Raw genomic sequence first — 18,825 nt, 5'->3', positions numbered from 1 at the left:
ATGCTTCCGTTTCTTATAATGATTTCTTTGTGACGGTGGTAATGATTTTATATATTACAGTTTGTTTAAAAATTTGTATTTATTTTATTTTATTTAGTTTCATTAAACTAAGGGCAAAATCAGGATGTGAATTTAAAAAATTGGGGAAAAAAAAGATTTGCAATATAAACTTGGGAGTTATAAAGTCATAAGTGTGTGATTAAAAACCCACATTTGCAAGTTATAAAGAGATATAAACATACAATTCTGACTTTTTTTCCTTAGAATTGTGTGATTATAAATTCTGACTTTGCAATTCTGAAAAAAAAAGTCAGAATTACGTGTTTGTATCATGCAATTCTGAGGGGAAAAAGTCAGAATTGTGAGATAATAGTCACAGTAACCTTTTTTATTTTTTGTTCAGTGGCAGAAATAGGTTTCCATAGGATTGTTTTTTGGATTAATTATAAAAAACACCAAAATGATGTGGGTTTAAATTCCCTGAGGCTGATATTGATACTGTTAAGTGACACACAGCATGTTCATACGTTGTGCTAGAGCTCTGCAATATGAGACGCAGACATAAAAGAATCCCACATCTAGCGTGTATTGAAACTGACGTTTAGATGAATCGTAGTAAATCATCTGGAAGCAGAAAGCAGGTGTAGGAATGCAGTATTTATAGTCTACGCGTGCGTCGTTTGCTTTGCATGAATGTTTTGTACGTGAGTGAAGCCTAATTACGTTCTCAGCTGTTGAAGTGCTTCTTTCGGCAAATTATATGACAGAAATACATGCGTGGTTTGGCTCCGACAGATGAACAGCTTTCTCTTTGTCTGACTGTTTCTCTTGTTATTACTGTAGGGAATTGAGAACCTGTTCTTGTTCAAAACTTGGAATTGGAATCGGAATTCGCAACGAGCGTCCTGCAGCTTGACTCTGTAAACGTTACTGTAAATCACTGCTGTTATTGCTCTCGCACACCGATCTTATGGACCTCGGCGAGTGCAAAGAAAGGATGCGAGAGCGAGGGGGATGGGAGGGACCGGGAGACGCTCTGTACCACTGCTGTGAATTTACAGCGCTTCAGCCTTCAGCTCGACCCCATCAGCGCCGCCAAACCAGACAGGCTTTGTTAAACACGAGACGGTCTGGGAAGATTTTCATTTACTCAGGTCGTCGCTGAATGTCAGGTAGTTCATACCTTCATTCACTGCTTCACAGAGTCCTTAAAATGGTTCATTTGTACTGCAAATGAATGGGTTTTATTGATTAACGTTTAGGTGAGCTGGAAACGCAGTATAGCTATTTAAAGGGAATTATTTGATCACAGATTTATCTATTTTTTGAACTTGCTAAATGAATAAGCTTTTCATTGATGTATGGTTTGTTAGGGTTGGACAATATTTGGAAATCTAGATTCTGAGGGTGCAAAAAAATCTTTTTGTTGTCCAAATTAAGTTCTTAGCGATGCATATTACTAATCAAAAATTAAGTTTTGATATATTCGTGGTAGGAAATTTACAAAGTAACTTCATGGGAGATCTTTACTCAATATCCTAATGATTTTTGGCAAAAAAATAAAAATGTGTAATTTTGACCCATATAATGTATTTTTCACTATTGCGACAAATTTACCTGCGCAGCTTTTAAGTTTTGTCGTCCAGGGTCACATATAGTTTATTTATTTGATAAATATCAATACATATCATACATTTAGAAAGGATTATAAAGTATTAAATATATATTTAATTATGGTTCTTTAATTACATAATAGATGTAGAAATAAAATATAATATTAAATACAATTATAGATTTATAGATTTCATATACGTTATTTTGATTTACATTTAAATATAAAAATATAATAAAATTGTATAATAGTAGTATATACCATATAAATATATATATATATAATATTTATCTTTATTTAAATGTAAAAATATGCTGTAATGAAATTCTATAATATATTAAACTTGTTGATAGTATATAAATATGTAAATATAATGTTAAATACAATTAGATATTTATTAATTTATTATAGAATATTTTTATTAGTGCTGGGCAATGATTAATGGTGATTAACATCCAAAATAAAATAAAAAATGTTTATATAATATGTGTGTGTACTGTGTATATTTTTTTATGTATAGATAAAGATATACACATATACAGTATATATTTTAAAAATATACTATAATTTATATTATATATAAATATATTTAATATATAAACAACATATTTTTCTTAAATGTATCCATGCATGTGTGTGTATTTATATATACATAATAAATATATACAAAGTACACAAACATATATTATGTACACAAAAACGTTTGTTTTGGACGCGATTAATCGTTGCCCAGCACTAATTTTTATTTCTATTTCTATATAAATATTTATATATTTGTTCCTTCACACAGATACATGTATGTCTATATATATATATATATATATATATATATATATATATATATATATATACATTACTATATAGAAATCTATATAGAAATTAAATATTTCATTTAATAATATGTGACCCTGGACCACAAAACCAGTCATAAGTGTAAATTTGTCGAAACTGAGATTCTTACGTCATCTGAAAGCTGAGTAAATAGCTTTCCATTGATATATTGTTTGTTAAAATAGGACAATGTTTGTCTGAGATATAACTATTTGAAAATCTAGAATCTGAGGGTGCAAAAAAATCTAAATATTGAGAAAATCGCCTTAAAAGTTGTCCAAATGAAGTTCTTAGCAATGCATGTTACTAATCAAAAATCAAGTTTTTATATATTTATGGTAGAAAATTTGGAACATGATCTTTACTTAATATGCTATGATTTTTGGCATAAAAGAAAAATCGATAATTTTGACCCATACAATGTATTTTTGGCTATTGCTACAAATATACCTGTGCTACTTAAGACTGGTTTTGTGGTCCAGGGTCACATATGTAAAATAACCCATAATAAGTAAGGGATAATGTACAGGCAGCCGGTAGTTATCGCAGAAATAAGCCCCGACAGTGTGATCAGGATCTTGTATCACACTGAAGGGGCTTATTTCGCGATAACTACCGGCTGCCTGTACATTATCCCGCTTATTACACGGCTACTTGCCACATAAGGAAAAAAACGGGACATGAATATGAATTTGAAACCTTTTATTGGCATATTTGTTTTAAATTAACATTTTTATCCTTCCGCGAAACGATATAGTACCACGTGACTAACATTCAAACTATGTACGTTAGTAAGACAATTTAAATAGATTAATGTCGAAATTTTCCATTGTTAATTGTGGTTGTCCAGTGTTTGTCACAAGATGGCGCCAAACGGTAATCTTTGTTGGCACGGAGGGATTTTAAACATACAAGTAGTACCGGCTATGCGTTATTACTTTGGAGCGGTGATTATTTGAAAAGAACGAACCTGCAAATGTCTCAACTGACCAATCAGAATCAAGCATTCCAAAGAGCCGTGTAATAATTAGTAGTAATTTATACGAGAATCTAAAGAAGAAAAACGTATCTCAGGATATTAATGTAGGATAGTGTTGGCACAGACCTAATCCAGGTCAGTGGATTTTAAACCGTTTCTGTTTTTGTGACCGTTTCACAACAGCTGTGCACGTTCATAACCCCAAAAACAGTAAATGTGCGAGCTGATCTGTTGTCAGCCGTATGATACAGCTCTGGTGTGAAAGTGTCAGTCTTTGCCAGTAGCCCGTGACACCAGGGTATGTGTGTGTTCACCGCGGTGCAGGTTAGCTTGTCTTTCTCCCACTGTTTGCACAGCTCACACAGCTGGACCTCACAGCAGAGACTGTTTTGTCCCCACAGCGTGATCACTGGCACACACACACTCTCTCTCTCTCTCACAGATACACAGGTGGTGGTGTCTGTTCTGTTCACAGCAGCTCTTTAAGCGCTTATTATCTAACTAATTCAGATGCCCCTGTGCTTTCACCCCCTCTCACCCTTGTGTGTGTGTCCTTGCGCTGTGTCGATCAGATCAGAGTGATGGAGGCAGAAAGCCCTCTTTTTCTGTCGCCCCCTAAAGAGAGAAAGAGGAACGCTTCACTTCCGTCACCCAAACTGCAGGAAAGAGGGACTAATGGAAGAAAAGGGCGATTTTGTGTTCTTTATCTCACTTTCTTTGTGTTTTGTTGGTCTGTTTGCGCTCATGCCAGCCGTGAGATCATTCACATGCTATCTGAACAGAGAGCTATGGGAATCAGCTAGATTTCTGAAGGAAATCTGTGGGGTATTTGCTGTGGGTGGTTGCTTAAAGGCGTAGTTCACTTTCAGAACAAAAATTTACAGATAATATACTCACCCCCTTGTCATCCAAGATGTTCATGTCTTTCTTTAGTTGTAAGGAAATTGCTTTTTGAGGAAAACATTTCAGGATTTCTCTCCATATAGTGGACTTCTATGGTGCCCCAGAGTTTGAACTTCCAAAATGCAGTTTAAATGCAGCTTCAAAGGGCTCTAAACGATCCCAACCGAGGAAGGAAGGGTCTTATCTAGCGAAACGATCGGTTTTTTCTAAAAACATTTACAACTTTTTAATCTTAAACGCTCGCCTTGAGCTAGTCAAGACGAGCATTTGAGGTTAAAAAGTATATACTTTTTTTTTTTTTTTTTTAGAAAATAACCCATCATTTTACCTCGTCTGTGATCGTTTAGAGCCCTTTGAAGCTGCATTTTGGAAATTCAAACTCGGGGGCACCATAGAAGTCCATTATATGGAGAGAAATCCTGAAATGTTTTACTCAAAAAAAAAAATTACAGATAATTTACTCACCTCCTTGTCATCCAAGATGTTCATGAATTTCTTTCTTCAGTCATAAAATAGTTTTTTTTGAGGAAAACATTTCAGGATTTCTCTCCATATAGTGGACTTCTATGGTGCCCCGGAGTTTGAACTTCCAAAATGCAGCTTCAAAGGGCTCTAAATGATCCCAGCCGAGGAAGAAGGGTCTTATCTAGCGAAACGATCGGTTATTTTCTAAAAACATTTACAACTTTTTAATCTTAAACGCTCGCCTTGAGCTAGTCAAGACGAGCATTTGAGGTTAAAAAGTATATACATTTTTTTTTTTTTTTTAGAAAATAACCCATCATTTTGCTAGATAAGACCCTTTTTACCTCGTCTGTGATCGTTTAGAGCCCTTCGAAGCTGCATTTTGGAAGTTCAAACTCGGGGGCACCATAGAAGTCCATTATATGGAGAGAAATCCTGAAATGTTTTACTCAAAAAAAAAAATTACAGATAATTTACTCGCCTACTTGTCATCCAAGATGTTCATGAATTTCTTTCTCCAGTCATAAAATAGTTTTTTTTGAGGAAAACATTTCAGGATTTCTCTCCATATAGTGGACTTCTATGGTGCCCCGGAGTTTGAACTTCCAAAATGCAGCTTCAAAGGACTCTAAACAATCCCAGCCGAGAAAGAAGGGTCTTATTTAGCAAAACGTTGGGTTATTTTCTAAAAAAAAAATTTACAATTTATATACTTTTTTAACCTCAAATGCTTGTCTTGCCTTGCTCTGCATATGCTCTGTGTATTCCGGTTCAAGACAGTTAGGGTATGTCGAAAAACTCCCATCTCATTTTCTCCTCCAACTTCAAAATAATAATATTTTCAGATACAAATCAGCATGTTAGAATGATTTCTGAAGCATCATGTGACACTGAAGACTATGGAAGCCCGTTTCCTCCACTGAATAATAAAAAAAAGCTAATTGCGACTCAAAATTCTTAAAATTCTGACTTTTTTCTCACAATTGCGAGTTTACATCTCGCAGTTAGCTTTTTTTCTCAGTATTATGAGATATAAACTCACAACTGTGAGTTATAAAGTCAGAATTGCAAGACAACTCACAATTTTGAGAAATAAAGTCAGAATTGCGAGATATAAACTCGCAATTCTGAGAAAAAAGGTCAAAATTGTGAGTTTATATGGCAATTCTGACTTTATAACACACAATTGTGAGATATGGCCTTGGAATTCTGAGAACATAGTCTTTTTCCCCCTCAAAATTAGACTTAACTCATAACTTCTAACTTATGTCCCATTTAAGACAGTTAGGGTATGTCAAAAAACTTCCATCTTATTTTCTCCTCCACCTTCAAAATCATCCTACATCGCTGTTTTACTTTTTTTGTAAAGAGCGTCTGATCTTCTTTGCACGTTCACTTTGTAAACACTGGGTTGGTACTTCTCCAGCGATTTCGGATCGCTGAGATGAGATGGGAGTTTTTCGACATACCCTAACTCTCTTGAACAGGAATACACTGAGTACACGCAGAGCTAGACGAGATGAGCATTTGAGGTTAAAAAGTATATAAATTGTCAATTTTTTTAGAAAATAACCAATTGTTTCACTAGATATGACCCTTCTTCTTTGGCTGGGATTGTTTAGAGCCCTTTGAAGCTGCAATGTGGAAGTTCAAACTCGGGGACACCATAGAAGTCCACTATATTGAGAGAAATTCTGAAATGTTTTCCTCAAAAAACAGAAAGACATGAACATTTTGGATGACAAGGGGGTGAGTAAATTATCTGTAAATTTTTGTTCTGGAAGTGAACAACTTAGTAATATGCATTGCTAAGAACTTCATTTGTCCAACTTTAAAGGTGATTTTCTCAGTATTTTGAATTTATTCGCACCCTCAGACTACAGATTTTCAAATAGTTATATCTCGGCCAAACAGTGTTGTTTTTGACAACCATCTTAGATTTAGTCTTAGTCTTAGTCTTTTGGACTAAAATGCTTCTTAGTTTTAGTCAAATTTTAGTCACTTCTATATGTGATAGTTTTAGTCCAATTTTAGTCGACGAAAAGTCAAAAAGGTTTTAGTCTAGTTTTAGTCAAAAAAAAAAGGGAAAAAAGTAGTCTTTTAACAAATTAATGTAGGTCAGTAAGTATTTTGCTGTTGGGTAGTGTCACTTATAAGTTCTGAAAATAGCAGATCTATAGTTCAACACAATGTGAGCTTCCGGATCGACTATTTTCACCAATAATTACAATAATGAAGGAATGTTTTAGAACATAAAAGACAAAAAAGGATGGAATGCTAAAACGGCTTGCCATACTAGTATAGCAAAGAGTATTTAATGCTAAAACAGCTTGCCATAGCGTCAGATACTTTTTAAGTTTTAATTGGCATGCACAATAAGCGGAAATGTCATGCATTTTAAACGTCTGACGGACCACCCACTAACATTTTCGTCTATTCTCGTCTCGTCAACGAAAACTCACACACGTCTCGTCATGTTTTAGTCATCAACGAGCCAGTTTTATCTCGTCATCGTCTCGTTATCGTCATGAAAAAAAGTGGCGTCAACGAAATTATTTCGTCATCGTTGACGAAAACAACACTGCGGCCAAATATTGGCATATCCTAACAAACATGCATTAATGGAAAGCTTATTTATTCAGCTTTCAAATAATGTATAAATGTCAATTTCAAAAAATTGACCCTTATGACTGGTTTTGTGGTCCAGGGTCTCTTATTTCACTTAACACACACCACTAGTAGAAGTAGAGAACTAAAATAAGGAGAGAGATACAATAATACACATTAATATGTACATTTACATGTATTTCTGAGTGTGTTTTTTTCCTGGTGTGTATCTTTCTGCTCCTCAAAGTCTACACCGCTTCATAAAAGTGAAAGCGGTCACAAAATCATTGAGTTTAGTTCAGGAATCAATCAGTGATATCCCATCCCTATGGTCAGACCCTCAGGCTCTTCTGTGTCGTTTGCAGCGTCATCATTTATTCAGTGTGTTTCTGCTGTTGAGCTGAGGAAAAGAGAGATGTGTTCGCCTCAGGGCCGGTCCACATAACCGGGAGAAAGAAATCTCACCTAGACATAACTCACAAGTTCAGACGCTCCAGTTAGTTATAAAGTCTGTGTTAGATTGAGTAGTTCTGGTTCATGTTGGAATGAAGTAGGATTGTGGCCATTTTGTCCAGTGTGGAAAAATACTTTTTGGATGTTTTTATAATGGCTGGTGTGTTTTAAGTTTTTTTTTTTTTTTTTTTTTTTTTTTTTTGGAGGGATATTGTGCTAAAAATATACTGCTTTCTCTTCGGTTTAGAGTATACTTACGCTCCACTCTAGAGTTTTATAAGGTTTTAGTGAAATCAGGCATCAAAACACTGATATACAGTAGAAAAGATGCTTTTTAAACCAATGTTGGCAATAGCTTTGATGCTATTTGGTTCAAATATTAGAATACAGACCAAAGATGATCATTTAAAAATAATAATAATACTGTCTGATACAAATCAGCATATTAGTATGATTTCTGAAGCATCATGTGACATTGAAGACTAAGGAAGCCCATTTCTGTCACTGATTAATTGAAAAAATGGAAATCGGGACTTTTTTATCACAAATTTCTGACTTTTTTTCTCACAATTTCGAGTTTACATCTTGCAATTCTGACTTTTTTTTTTTTTTCAAAATTACGAGATTGCAAGACATAAACTCACAATTTTGAGAAATAAAGTCAGAATTGCAAGATATAAACTCAAAATTCTGACATTTTTTTTCTCAGTTAACTGGACCACAAAACCAGTCTTAAGTCGCTGGGGTATATTTGTAGCAATAGCCAAAAATACATAGTATGGGTCAAAATTATTAATTTTTCTTTTATGTCAAAAATCATTAGGAAATTAAGTAAAGATCATGTTACATTAAGATTTTTTGTAAAATTCCTACTGTAAACCTATCAAAATGTAATTTTTGATTAGTAATATGCATTGTTAAGAACGTAATTTGGACAACTTTAAAGGTGATTTTCTCAGTATTTTGATTTTTTTGCACCCTTAGATTCCAGATTTTCAAATAGATGTATCTCGGCCAAATATTGTCCTATCCTAACAAACCATACATCAATAGAAAGCTTATTTATTGAGCTTTCATATGATGTATACATCTCAGTTTTGTAAAATTTAACCTTATGACTGGTTTTGTGGTCCAGGGTCACATATGAGGAAATAAAAAGTCAGAATTACACATTTTTGCTATTATATCTAAATGAAAACATTCATTGACAAAGTATGTGGACATTTATAGCAAATAAACTCTGGATTGTGAAAATTAGACCTTATTGAATGGGTGCATAAATAACTGCTCTGAATGAGTGAAAGTCATGACTAAGCAGTAGAAGACAGTGGAATTGTTTTTGTTTGTGCTTTCATCAACAAAATCTTTGCTGCTGTGCTGCTGCAGTCGTACCGTTCAGTACAAAGAATTTCAGTCTGCTTTGTGAATGAAGCAGCATTTCTGAGAGGCGCAGGAAAACAGGTCCTGTGCTGCAGGAAGCTGATGTGTGCAGTCGCTGCGCTGGTTAGTGGTATGTCCCAATGTCACTATGACATCATCATCGTCACAGGGTCACCGTGGGGTCAGAATGCTGAGTGTGTATCCTTAGATTTACCCTGACTGCCCAGTCACCTCCAGACTCAACTGCTGTCTAATGTGTTTTCAAAGACACAAGCATCCGAGTCAACCTCACAAATGTTTGGGACGTATTTCATTTCAATTTCAAAAGGAATTATAAATATATTAAATTCAAAATGAAATTATATTTTGTATAAAAAATGAAACCTATTTTTCAGACTAATCGTTTTATTTTATTTATTTAGTTTTTTTACAATTAAGCAGAATTTCATCCCAAATTCTCATTATGCACCTTTATGTTTTAGGTTTAAGATTATAATTCTTATTCATTTTATTGATATCATTGATCTTATTATATCACAAAGAAAAAAATATATTTTAGTATTACTGAAATGTTTAATTTAGTTTTTAGGGGGCACAGTGTAATTATTATGTTTTATTTTATTTTAAAAATTAACCTTTTAGGTTTTTTTTCTCATTTTTTCTTATTATAAGAAAAAAATTCTAAAATAAATTTTTTTATATCACAATGTTTAAATATTTTTTTTTTATTAATACTACTTTTTTTATTTAGTTTTTAAAAGGGGAACAGCGTCATTTTTATATTTTAGTTTATTTTTTAAAAATTAAATTTTTTGTTATTTGTATTTTATTGTATTTTATTTTATTTTTTACAGTTAAGAACAATTTCATCCCAAATTCTCATTATGCACCTTTATGTTTTAGGTTTAAGATTATAATTCTTATTAATTTGATTGATATCAATGGTCTTATTATATCACAAAGAATAAATTGTTTTATTTTTAACAGATATTTTAGTATTACCAAAGTTTTTTATTTAGTTTTTAGGGGGCACAGTGTCATTTTTATTTTAAAAATTAACTATTTTGTTTTGTTTTTATTATTTTTTCTTATTATAAGAAAAAATATAAAATAAAAAAATTACAAAATAAAATTCTTATATCACAAAGTATAAATATTTTTTTTATTATTATTACTACTTTTTTATTTAGTTTGTGAAGGGGGCACAGTGTCATTTTTTATATTTTATTTTATTTTATTTATTTGTATTGTATTTTTACAATTAAGCACAATTTCAGCCCAAGTTCTCATTATGCACCTTTATGTTTTACTTTTAATATTGTAATTCTTATTCATTTTAATTATATCAATTATCTCATATCGCAAAGCAGAAACCTTTTTAATTTAGTTTTTAAGGGGGCACAGTGTCATTTTTATTTTATCTTATTTTTTTAAAAATAATCTTTTTTAATTATTTTTGTTTTGTTGAGGTTTTTATTTTATTTATTTTAGACCTAATGAAAAATTTATTATTTGACTATTATTTAGCTTTTTTGGACCCTGCAATATACCAATATATATGGAGATATATGGAAATTGCATTTTGAAAAGCATTTTAAAAATATGATTTACTAATAGATCTAAAAGCTTGAGTAAGCTGTGCACACACGGTTTGTTTATGCTGAATCATAAAATCAAATCCAGATTCACAGATGCTGTATCAATAGCCAGATGAAATAAATAGGATAGCACTCAGGTTGATTTTGCATTTGGATTTCCCCTCATCTAGTTTCCCATCTCTTGATGCTGCAGGGCAAATATAATGAGCGGTATGCAATGCACCTTTCAACAACGTGTTATAAAGAGCAGCGCGTTACATAACGACAGCAGAACTGCCAAACTCTGTGTTCTGCCTGAGAGAGAAGGAGAGGAGCGAGAGCTCAAGGGCACTGCAGTGTGTTCAGATTCACCCTGATAAAAAAGGAGAGAGAAAAAAAAGAGAGTTATTCATAGAGATTGAGGAAAGGGGGGGAGGGACGGAAAGGAGGAGGAAAGACGCTGGAATGGAGGAGGTATTGATTTGCTTAGAGGGAGGATGGGAGAGATGGTGAAAGTCAGTCAAATGGAGAAAGCAAGCGAGGAGAGATGACAGTCAGAGAAGATTCAGATTTAGATTACAAGCGTTCCGTTTTCTTAAAGGAACAGTTCATGCAAAATTAATATATTTGTATTTATTTATTATTTAAATAATTGAATATATATATTTATAATTTATTATTTAAATAATTGAATCATTTATATATATTTTTTATATTATAATTTATTTTAATTAAAAAAAAATCCCTGAGGAAGTATTTGTAAATGCATGTGTAATTCCATTTTAATTAATTAAAAAAAAAAGATATTCCAGAGCTGTAAACATAACCAAACATAATAAATAATTAAGTTCCAGGTTTTTTTTTTATATTCAGAACAATTTATTATTTAAATAATTGAATCATTTATATATATTTTTTATATTATAATTTATTTTAATTTAAAAAAAAAAATCCCTGAGGAAGTATTTGTAAATGCATGTGTAATTCCATTTTAATTAATTAAAAAAAAGATATTCCAGAGCTGTAAACATAACCAAACATAATAAATAATTAAGTTCCAGTTTTTTTTATATTCAGAACAATTTATTATTTAAATAATTGAATCATTTATATATATTTTTTATATTATAATTTATTTTAATTAAAAAAAAATCCCTGAGGAAGTATTTGTAAATGCATGTGTAATTCCATTTTAATTAATTAAAAAAAAGATATTCCAGAGCTGTAAACATAACCAAACATAATAAATAATTAAGTTCCTGTTTTTTTTTTTATATTCAGGACAATTTATTATTTAAATAATTGAATCATTTATATATATTATTATATTATAATTTATTTTAATAAAAAAAAAATCCCTGAGGAAGTATTTGTAAATGCATGTGTAATTCCATTTTAATTAATTTAAAAAAAAAGATATTCCAGAGCTGTAAACATAACCAAACATAATAAATAATTAAGTTCCAGTTTTTTTTTTATATTCAGGACAATTTATTATTTAAATAATTGAATCACTTATATATATTTTTTATATTATAATTTATTTTAATTTAAAAAAAAAATCCCTGAGGAAGTATTTGTAAATGCATGTGTAATTCCATTTTAATTAATTAAAAAAAAAAGATATTCCAGAGCTGTAAACATAACCAAACATAATAAATAATTAAGTTCCAGTTTTTTTTTATATTCAGAACCATTTATTATTTAAATAATTGAATCATTTATATATATTTTTTATATTATAATTTATTTTAATTTAAAAAAAAAAATCCCTGAGGAAGTATTTGTAAATGCATGTGTAATTCCATTTTAATTAATTAAAAAAAAAGATATTCCAGAGCTGTAAACATAACCAAACATAATAAATAATTAAGTTCCAGTTTTTTTTTATATACAGAACAATTTATTATTCAAATAATTGAATAATTTATATATATTTTTAATATAATAATTGATTTTATTTTATTTTTTTTTCCTGAGGAAGTATTTGTAAATGCATGTGTAGTTCTATTTTAATTTAAAAAAAGACATTCCAGTGCTGTAAACATAACCATGATAATAAATAATTTAATTCCAGCTTTTTTAAAATATTCAGAACCATTTATCGATTCCAAACTTTAGAAGTAAAGGAGGAGATGAAAGGAAACCCTTAATGAGGACAAGGAGGAAGTCTTGAGCACCTGTCTCTATAATATTCTCTCTCATCTGCATACATTAATATCACTTAATGCCGTGGTTTTTTATTTTTTTATTGCTATCTCTGAGCTCTGCTATGCATTAAACCAGCCTTGTATTAGCAGTCAGCCATTTTCCTCCACGTCTCTTCTCCCACGAACGACTCTGTGGGGACGTAGGAAGGGCAGTCTGGTGCCGTTTAATGCTGGTTAGTTACCCGAGTGTGCTCCCACAGCCCCATTCTCCACCCTTCATGAGTCGCTGTGCGTGTTTGGCTTGTAGAAGAGCACATAAAGCTGTGAATAATACCTGCTTGTGATAATGAGTGCACTTCAGTCTGTTCTGCCTCTAATTTTGTGCTGCATTTTGCTCATTGAGCCACAAGAAGGTTCTTTCTTGTCTGTGTGTGTTCCAGTTAATGGTCTCAGTAACATTGCTGGCATTGTATATGTGCGGTGTATGAAGATGGCATTTTGTTCCTGAAGATATAGTGTAAAATAACCATCCATGAATATTGATACAGTTGAGGTCAAAAGTTTACATCCCCCTTTTAGAATCTGAAAAAATGCGTGTTATTGTTTATTTATGACTGATATGAATAAGATATATCACATAAAATATGTTTACATATAGTCCACAAGAGAAAATAATAGTTACATTTATAAAAACAATCCTGTTCAAGAGTGTTTTTTGTTTAGTGATCGTTGTTCATGAGTCCCTTGTTTGTCCTGAACAGCTCAACTGGCTGCAGTTCTTCAGAAAAATTCTTCAGTTCCCACAAATTCTTAGATTTTCCAGCATTTTTGTCTATTTGAACCCTTTCCAACAATGAATTTTGAGATCCATCGTTTCACACTGAGGACAACTGATGCTCAAGAAGGAAAAACAATGCATTAAGAGCCAGGGGGTGAAAACTTTTGAACAGAATGGAGATATGTACATTTTTCTTATTTTGTCTTCTGGGGAATATCTTTTGTAGCCTCAGAAGAGCAGTACTAACTGGAAAAAGTACGATATTTATGCAAAATAAAAAAAATGTACACATCTATTCTGTTCAAAAGTTTTCACCCCCAGCTCTAATGCATAGTTTTTCCTTCTGGAGCATCAGTGAGCGTTTGAACCTTCTGTAATAGTTGCATATGAGTCCCTCAGTTGTCCTCAGTGTGAAAAGATGGATCTCAAAAATCATACAGTCATTGTTAGAAAGGGTTCAAATACATATAAATGCTGGAAAAACCAAAGACATTGTGCGACCTGAAGGATTTTTCTGAAGAACAGCAGGCAGAACAAACAAGGCACTCATGAACAACTGTCACTAAACAAAAACAGCTGTGGATCATTCGGGTAACAACACAGTATTAAGAATCAAGGGGATGTAAACTTTTGAACCGGGTAATTTTTGTAAATTCAATTATTATTTTCTATTGTGGACTATATGCACTGTAAAAAATTATTTTCTGCTTTAGTATTTTTGTCTTGTTTTCTAGTTTAAATGTCTAAACTCTTGAATCAGGATGCATTTACTGGACAAGTCAAATGGCTTAAGATACTGTCTTGTTTTCTGAAATTTTACCAAAATTTTGTTCGTTTTTGCTTAAAACAATAAAAATATCTGCCAATGGGGTAAGAAAAAAAAATCTTAAATCAAAGGCTAAACAAGATTATTTTTCTTGCCCCATTGGGAGATATTTTTGCTTGTTTTAAGCAAAAACTAAAAAAAATTGGGTAATTTGTTTTTCAGAAAACAAGACATAATATCTTAAGTCATTTTACTTGTCAAGTAAATGCATCCTGATTCAAGAATTCTTAGATATTTATATTAAAAAACGAGACAAAAATACGGGAAGGAAATCATTTTATGTGAAATATCTCATTCAGGTCAGTACTAAATAAACAATAGCATGCATTTTGTATGATCCCTCTTATTTTGCAGATTCTGAAAGGAAGATGTAAACATTATTTCAATTAATGTAAATGTTTTGAATAGATAAGAGGGCTGAATATGTATTTTCTCTATTATGAGCTTGATCTTTTTTATGGTTTATGATTCATACCTGACGTACAACTATAAAACTGCCACAGAAAAGAAAAAGACACTCAAGTTCATTAGTGAAAAACGGTAGCAACGCTGCTTCTTGTCTCTACTGCTCAAGAATCATTTTATCTGGTCTTTAATATTCCATCAGTATATTTGATAAGAATAAGAGTCAGTGAATTCCAGAAATCGATCGAATACGCGTTTTCAGTAGATTTCCCGGATCAGTCTGTGTGGCGGTTGGACATCCTTCACGATGCCATCAATCCTACTGGCCTACTGAGGAAGACATTAGTGCAGAGAGGGAGAGGTGATTGTGTACTGGTGCGGGGGGCACCTTCATCCGGCAGCAGCTCAAGGTGACCCTGTCACGGCCTGATTAATGACTCACGGTCTGCAGAGCACCAGCAGCTCAGAGCCGCCCATACACATGAAACACACAATGCACACAAGCCAAACCTGCTTCATGTCACTTTCAGTTGTACAATAAACAGCAGTGATAATAACCTGAGATGACAGTGAGCGCAGGTGCATAATGCCTTCACTAGAGGGCGCTGTTGAATTGCTTATGAAGTCACATAATCTGTAGAGTTTGTTTTTTTGTAAAGTGTGCATGCACGATTTTTGCCTGGATGCACTTCACACTGGCATTGCATTTACAAAACGGCATTATAGGTGTCTGCAATCCAGCATATGTGACCCTGGACCACAAAACCAGTCATAAGGTTAAATTTTACAAAACTGAGATATATACATCATATGGAAGCTCAATAAATAAGCTTTATATTGATGTATGGTTTGTTAGGATAGGACAATATTTGGCCGAGATGCATCTATTTGAAAATCTGGAATCTGAGGGTGCAAAAAAATCAAAATACTGAGAAAATCACCTTTAAAGTTGTCCAAATTAAGTTCTTAATGATGCATATTACTAATCAAAAATTACATTTTGATAGGTTTACTGTAGGAATTTTACAAAAAATCTTAATGTAACATGATCTTTACTTAATTTCCTAATGATTTTTGACATAAAAGAAAAATCTATAATTTTGACCCATACTATGTATTTTTGGCTATTGCTACAAATATACCCCAGCGACTTAAGACTGCTTTTGTGGTCCAGGGTCACATATGTGAATGTGCATCCATCACACCACAAGGATCCTAAAAGCTATTTATGGATTTTTTTGTAGCACTTTACAGCACAATTTATAGGATACGCATGTTTGCAAGCTTGGAGTTAAATAGAAATGCATTTAATATGCAAATGACATTGTGTTCTTTTGGGCACTTCTAAGACAAGTGTAGAAATATTTCGATAATTATTGCGTTGTATTTGGTGTTTGTCAGTCATGCAACCCACGGATATACTTTTATTTAGATAAGAAAATTCAAAGTGCTACGAGAACATGTGAAATGATAAAAAGCCAAAGGTTAGGCACAGAGTTTGTGCATTACCTTAATGAAAGTGGTTTGTTTTTTAAAATGGTTTGTGTGTGAGCAATGATTTTGTGCATATTTTTTTTTTTAAATATTTGTGAAAATAGTCATAAGGGTCCGTTTTTGGAAATTAGGATTTATACATCATCTGAAAGCTGAATAAATAAGCTTTTCATTGATGTACAATATTTGGCCTAGATACAACTATTTGAAAATCTGCAATCTGAGGGTGCAAAAAAATCTAAATATTGAGAAAATCACCTTTAACGTTGTCCAAATGAAGTTCTTAGCGATGCATATCACTAGACACAAATTAAGTTTTGATATGTTTACAGTAGGAAGTCTACAAAATATCTTCATAGAACATAATCTTTATCTAATATCCTAATGATTTTGGCATTAAAAAAAGCAATAATTTTGACCTATACAATGTATTTTTGGCTATTGGTACAAATATACCCATGCTACTCAAGACACTTAAGGTCACATTTGTTCCATGAAATCCATTTTTAGTGACCTTTTCAGTTAGCTAAAACCATTATTGGTGATGTAACATTTTTTTTTACCTGTAGTCACATGTGAAAAAGTCATGCAAAAGTATTAGTGACTATAGCATTGGTGAAAACTATAGCCGCCTCTGGCCTCTATACTATACTGCACATGAATCAGTCTGAACATGTCTAGTCTTTAATTTCCCATCAGTATGGTGGTTTTTAATACTTAAGAACAACATTATTTTTTGCTGGCCTCTTTTAAGCACATTTATGCAAAGTAATAATTTGCCAAAAATGTTTCAAGAGTTTGTATCAGAACAAATTTGAAGAAATATGGCATTCCATCATCTGCTCACCAATGGATCCTCTGCAGCGAATGGGTGCCGAGTCCAAACGGCTGATAAAAACATCACGCTTAATCCAAAAGCGATCCACACCGCTCCAGTCCATCAATTAACATCTTGAGAAGCCAAAAGCTGCATGTTTGTAAGAAGCAAACCCATCATTTTTTAACTTTCAACCGTTGCTGCTGGCAAAGATGAGTCCATAATGCTTTCTTTAGTGATAAATTTCCTCTCCCTTTGTTCTCTCACATTAAAACCCACCCATATATTTGTTTAGAGCTGTATTTTGGCTTGTAAACAGTGTTTGATATGTGCAGATTTCTCTCCTGATTCAGACCAGACGACTTTTACACTGGAGAAAACATGTTATGGATAGAGGAGTTATATTTTAGTCAGAAGTAATGGATTTGTTTCTGACAAAAATGCAGCTTTTGGCTTCACAAGCTGTAAATTGATGGACTGGAGTGGTGTGGATTATTTGTGGATTATCGTGATGTTTTTTTATCAGCTGTTTGGACTCTCATTCTGACGGCACCCATTCACTGCAGAGGATCCTTTGGTGAGCAAGTGATGTAAGGCTGCATTTCCTCACATCTGTTCTGATAAAGAAACAACTCAAGTACGTCTCGGATGACCAGAGGGTAAGTACATTTTGATCGCATTTTCATTTCTGGTTGAACTGCTCTGAACACTTCAAGCAGTGAAAATGATCAAAATGCTAGGCCTTAATATGTAATAATGCGAAAATGGAGCTGACGTTCCTTGTTCGTCCTGCACACTGACCCCTTTAAAAGTGTGTGGGAATGAAATAAGTGTCTCATTAAAGGAAGTGATATTAAGTGGCTTTGACTGCAGTTGAAGTCACATTCACACGCACGCGAGAACATTCACAGAACACTGTCAGAATCCAGCGCTGCTTGTCCCCGTCGCACCGTTATTCACCCCATACTGATCAGTCCATCAGTGTGTGAAGGTGTGAGCTTTGATTTCTGCTGCTTGTCACTTTATGTGTGTGTCTCTCTTTGCCACTGCTTTGCTCGCTTTATGTTGCTTTGCTGTGTTTGGCTTTGCTCTGCTGTGCTTGATGGTTTGCCTTTTAATCACGACCTGCTCTCGTTTTTGTTTGTTTCCTTCTTTTTTGTCATTTCCAGATTTGCATATCCATTCTTCCTACCTCCTTCATTTGCCTTTCCTTCACTGAGAATGGCAAGCGGGCATTCCACTGACAAATTCAGTTTTCTGTACCCAACAGACACCAGTCAGAACGTTAAGAGGTCAGTCTAGTGCTCAGCACCTTCCACCATCTGTGTGCATGTGTTTGTGTGTACGTCTGTTTTTTGGGCTTGGGATGTTATTGATGTTGTGTTCACTCTGATTCCAGCTGTTATGAGCTACGTATCAGCTGTATGTCATGTTTCTGTCCTCTAGGGTTTGGATGACCTTGATGTGCTTTGTCTCAGAGCAGCACACAGGTTTCACCTGCACATTGCTGGATTTCTACCTCTGATCGAGCTTATTAAAGTCGACATA

At 33.0% G+C, this 18,825-nt stretch overlaps 1 protein-coding gene across 3 annotated transcripts in view; it reads left to right on the top strand.

Annotated features, from left to right (window-relative positions):
* The window catches only part of fam168a (family with sequence similarity 168 member A), a 65,922-nt gene that overhangs the window by 15,079 nt on the left and 32,018 nt on the right, over nt 1-18,825 (top strand). For 2 of the 3 annotated variants that reach the window (XM_073850278.1, XM_073850280.1), the window contains exon 2: nt 18,447-18,569. The exons of the other annotated variant lie outside the window; for it this stretch is intronic. In XM_073850278.1, the coding sequence (XP_073706379.1) occupies nt 18,499-18,569 (71 nt within the window). In that variant the 5' untranslated portion in view covers nt 18,447-18,498. The remainder of the gene's footprint in view (nt 1-18,446; nt 18,570-18,825) is intronic. 3 annotated transcript variants of the gene reach the window in all.

This window comes from Garra rufa, chromosome 11 (assembly GCF_049309525.1).
Source record: "Garra rufa chromosome 11, GarRuf1.0, whole genome shotgun sequence".
Classification (NCBI taxonomy): domain Eukaryota; kingdom Metazoa; phylum Chordata; class Actinopteri; order Cypriniformes; family Cyprinidae; genus Garra; species Garra rufa.
The sequence above is the reverse complement of the archived record's forward strand: the minus strand, read 5'-3'. Positions and strand labels throughout refer to the sequence as shown.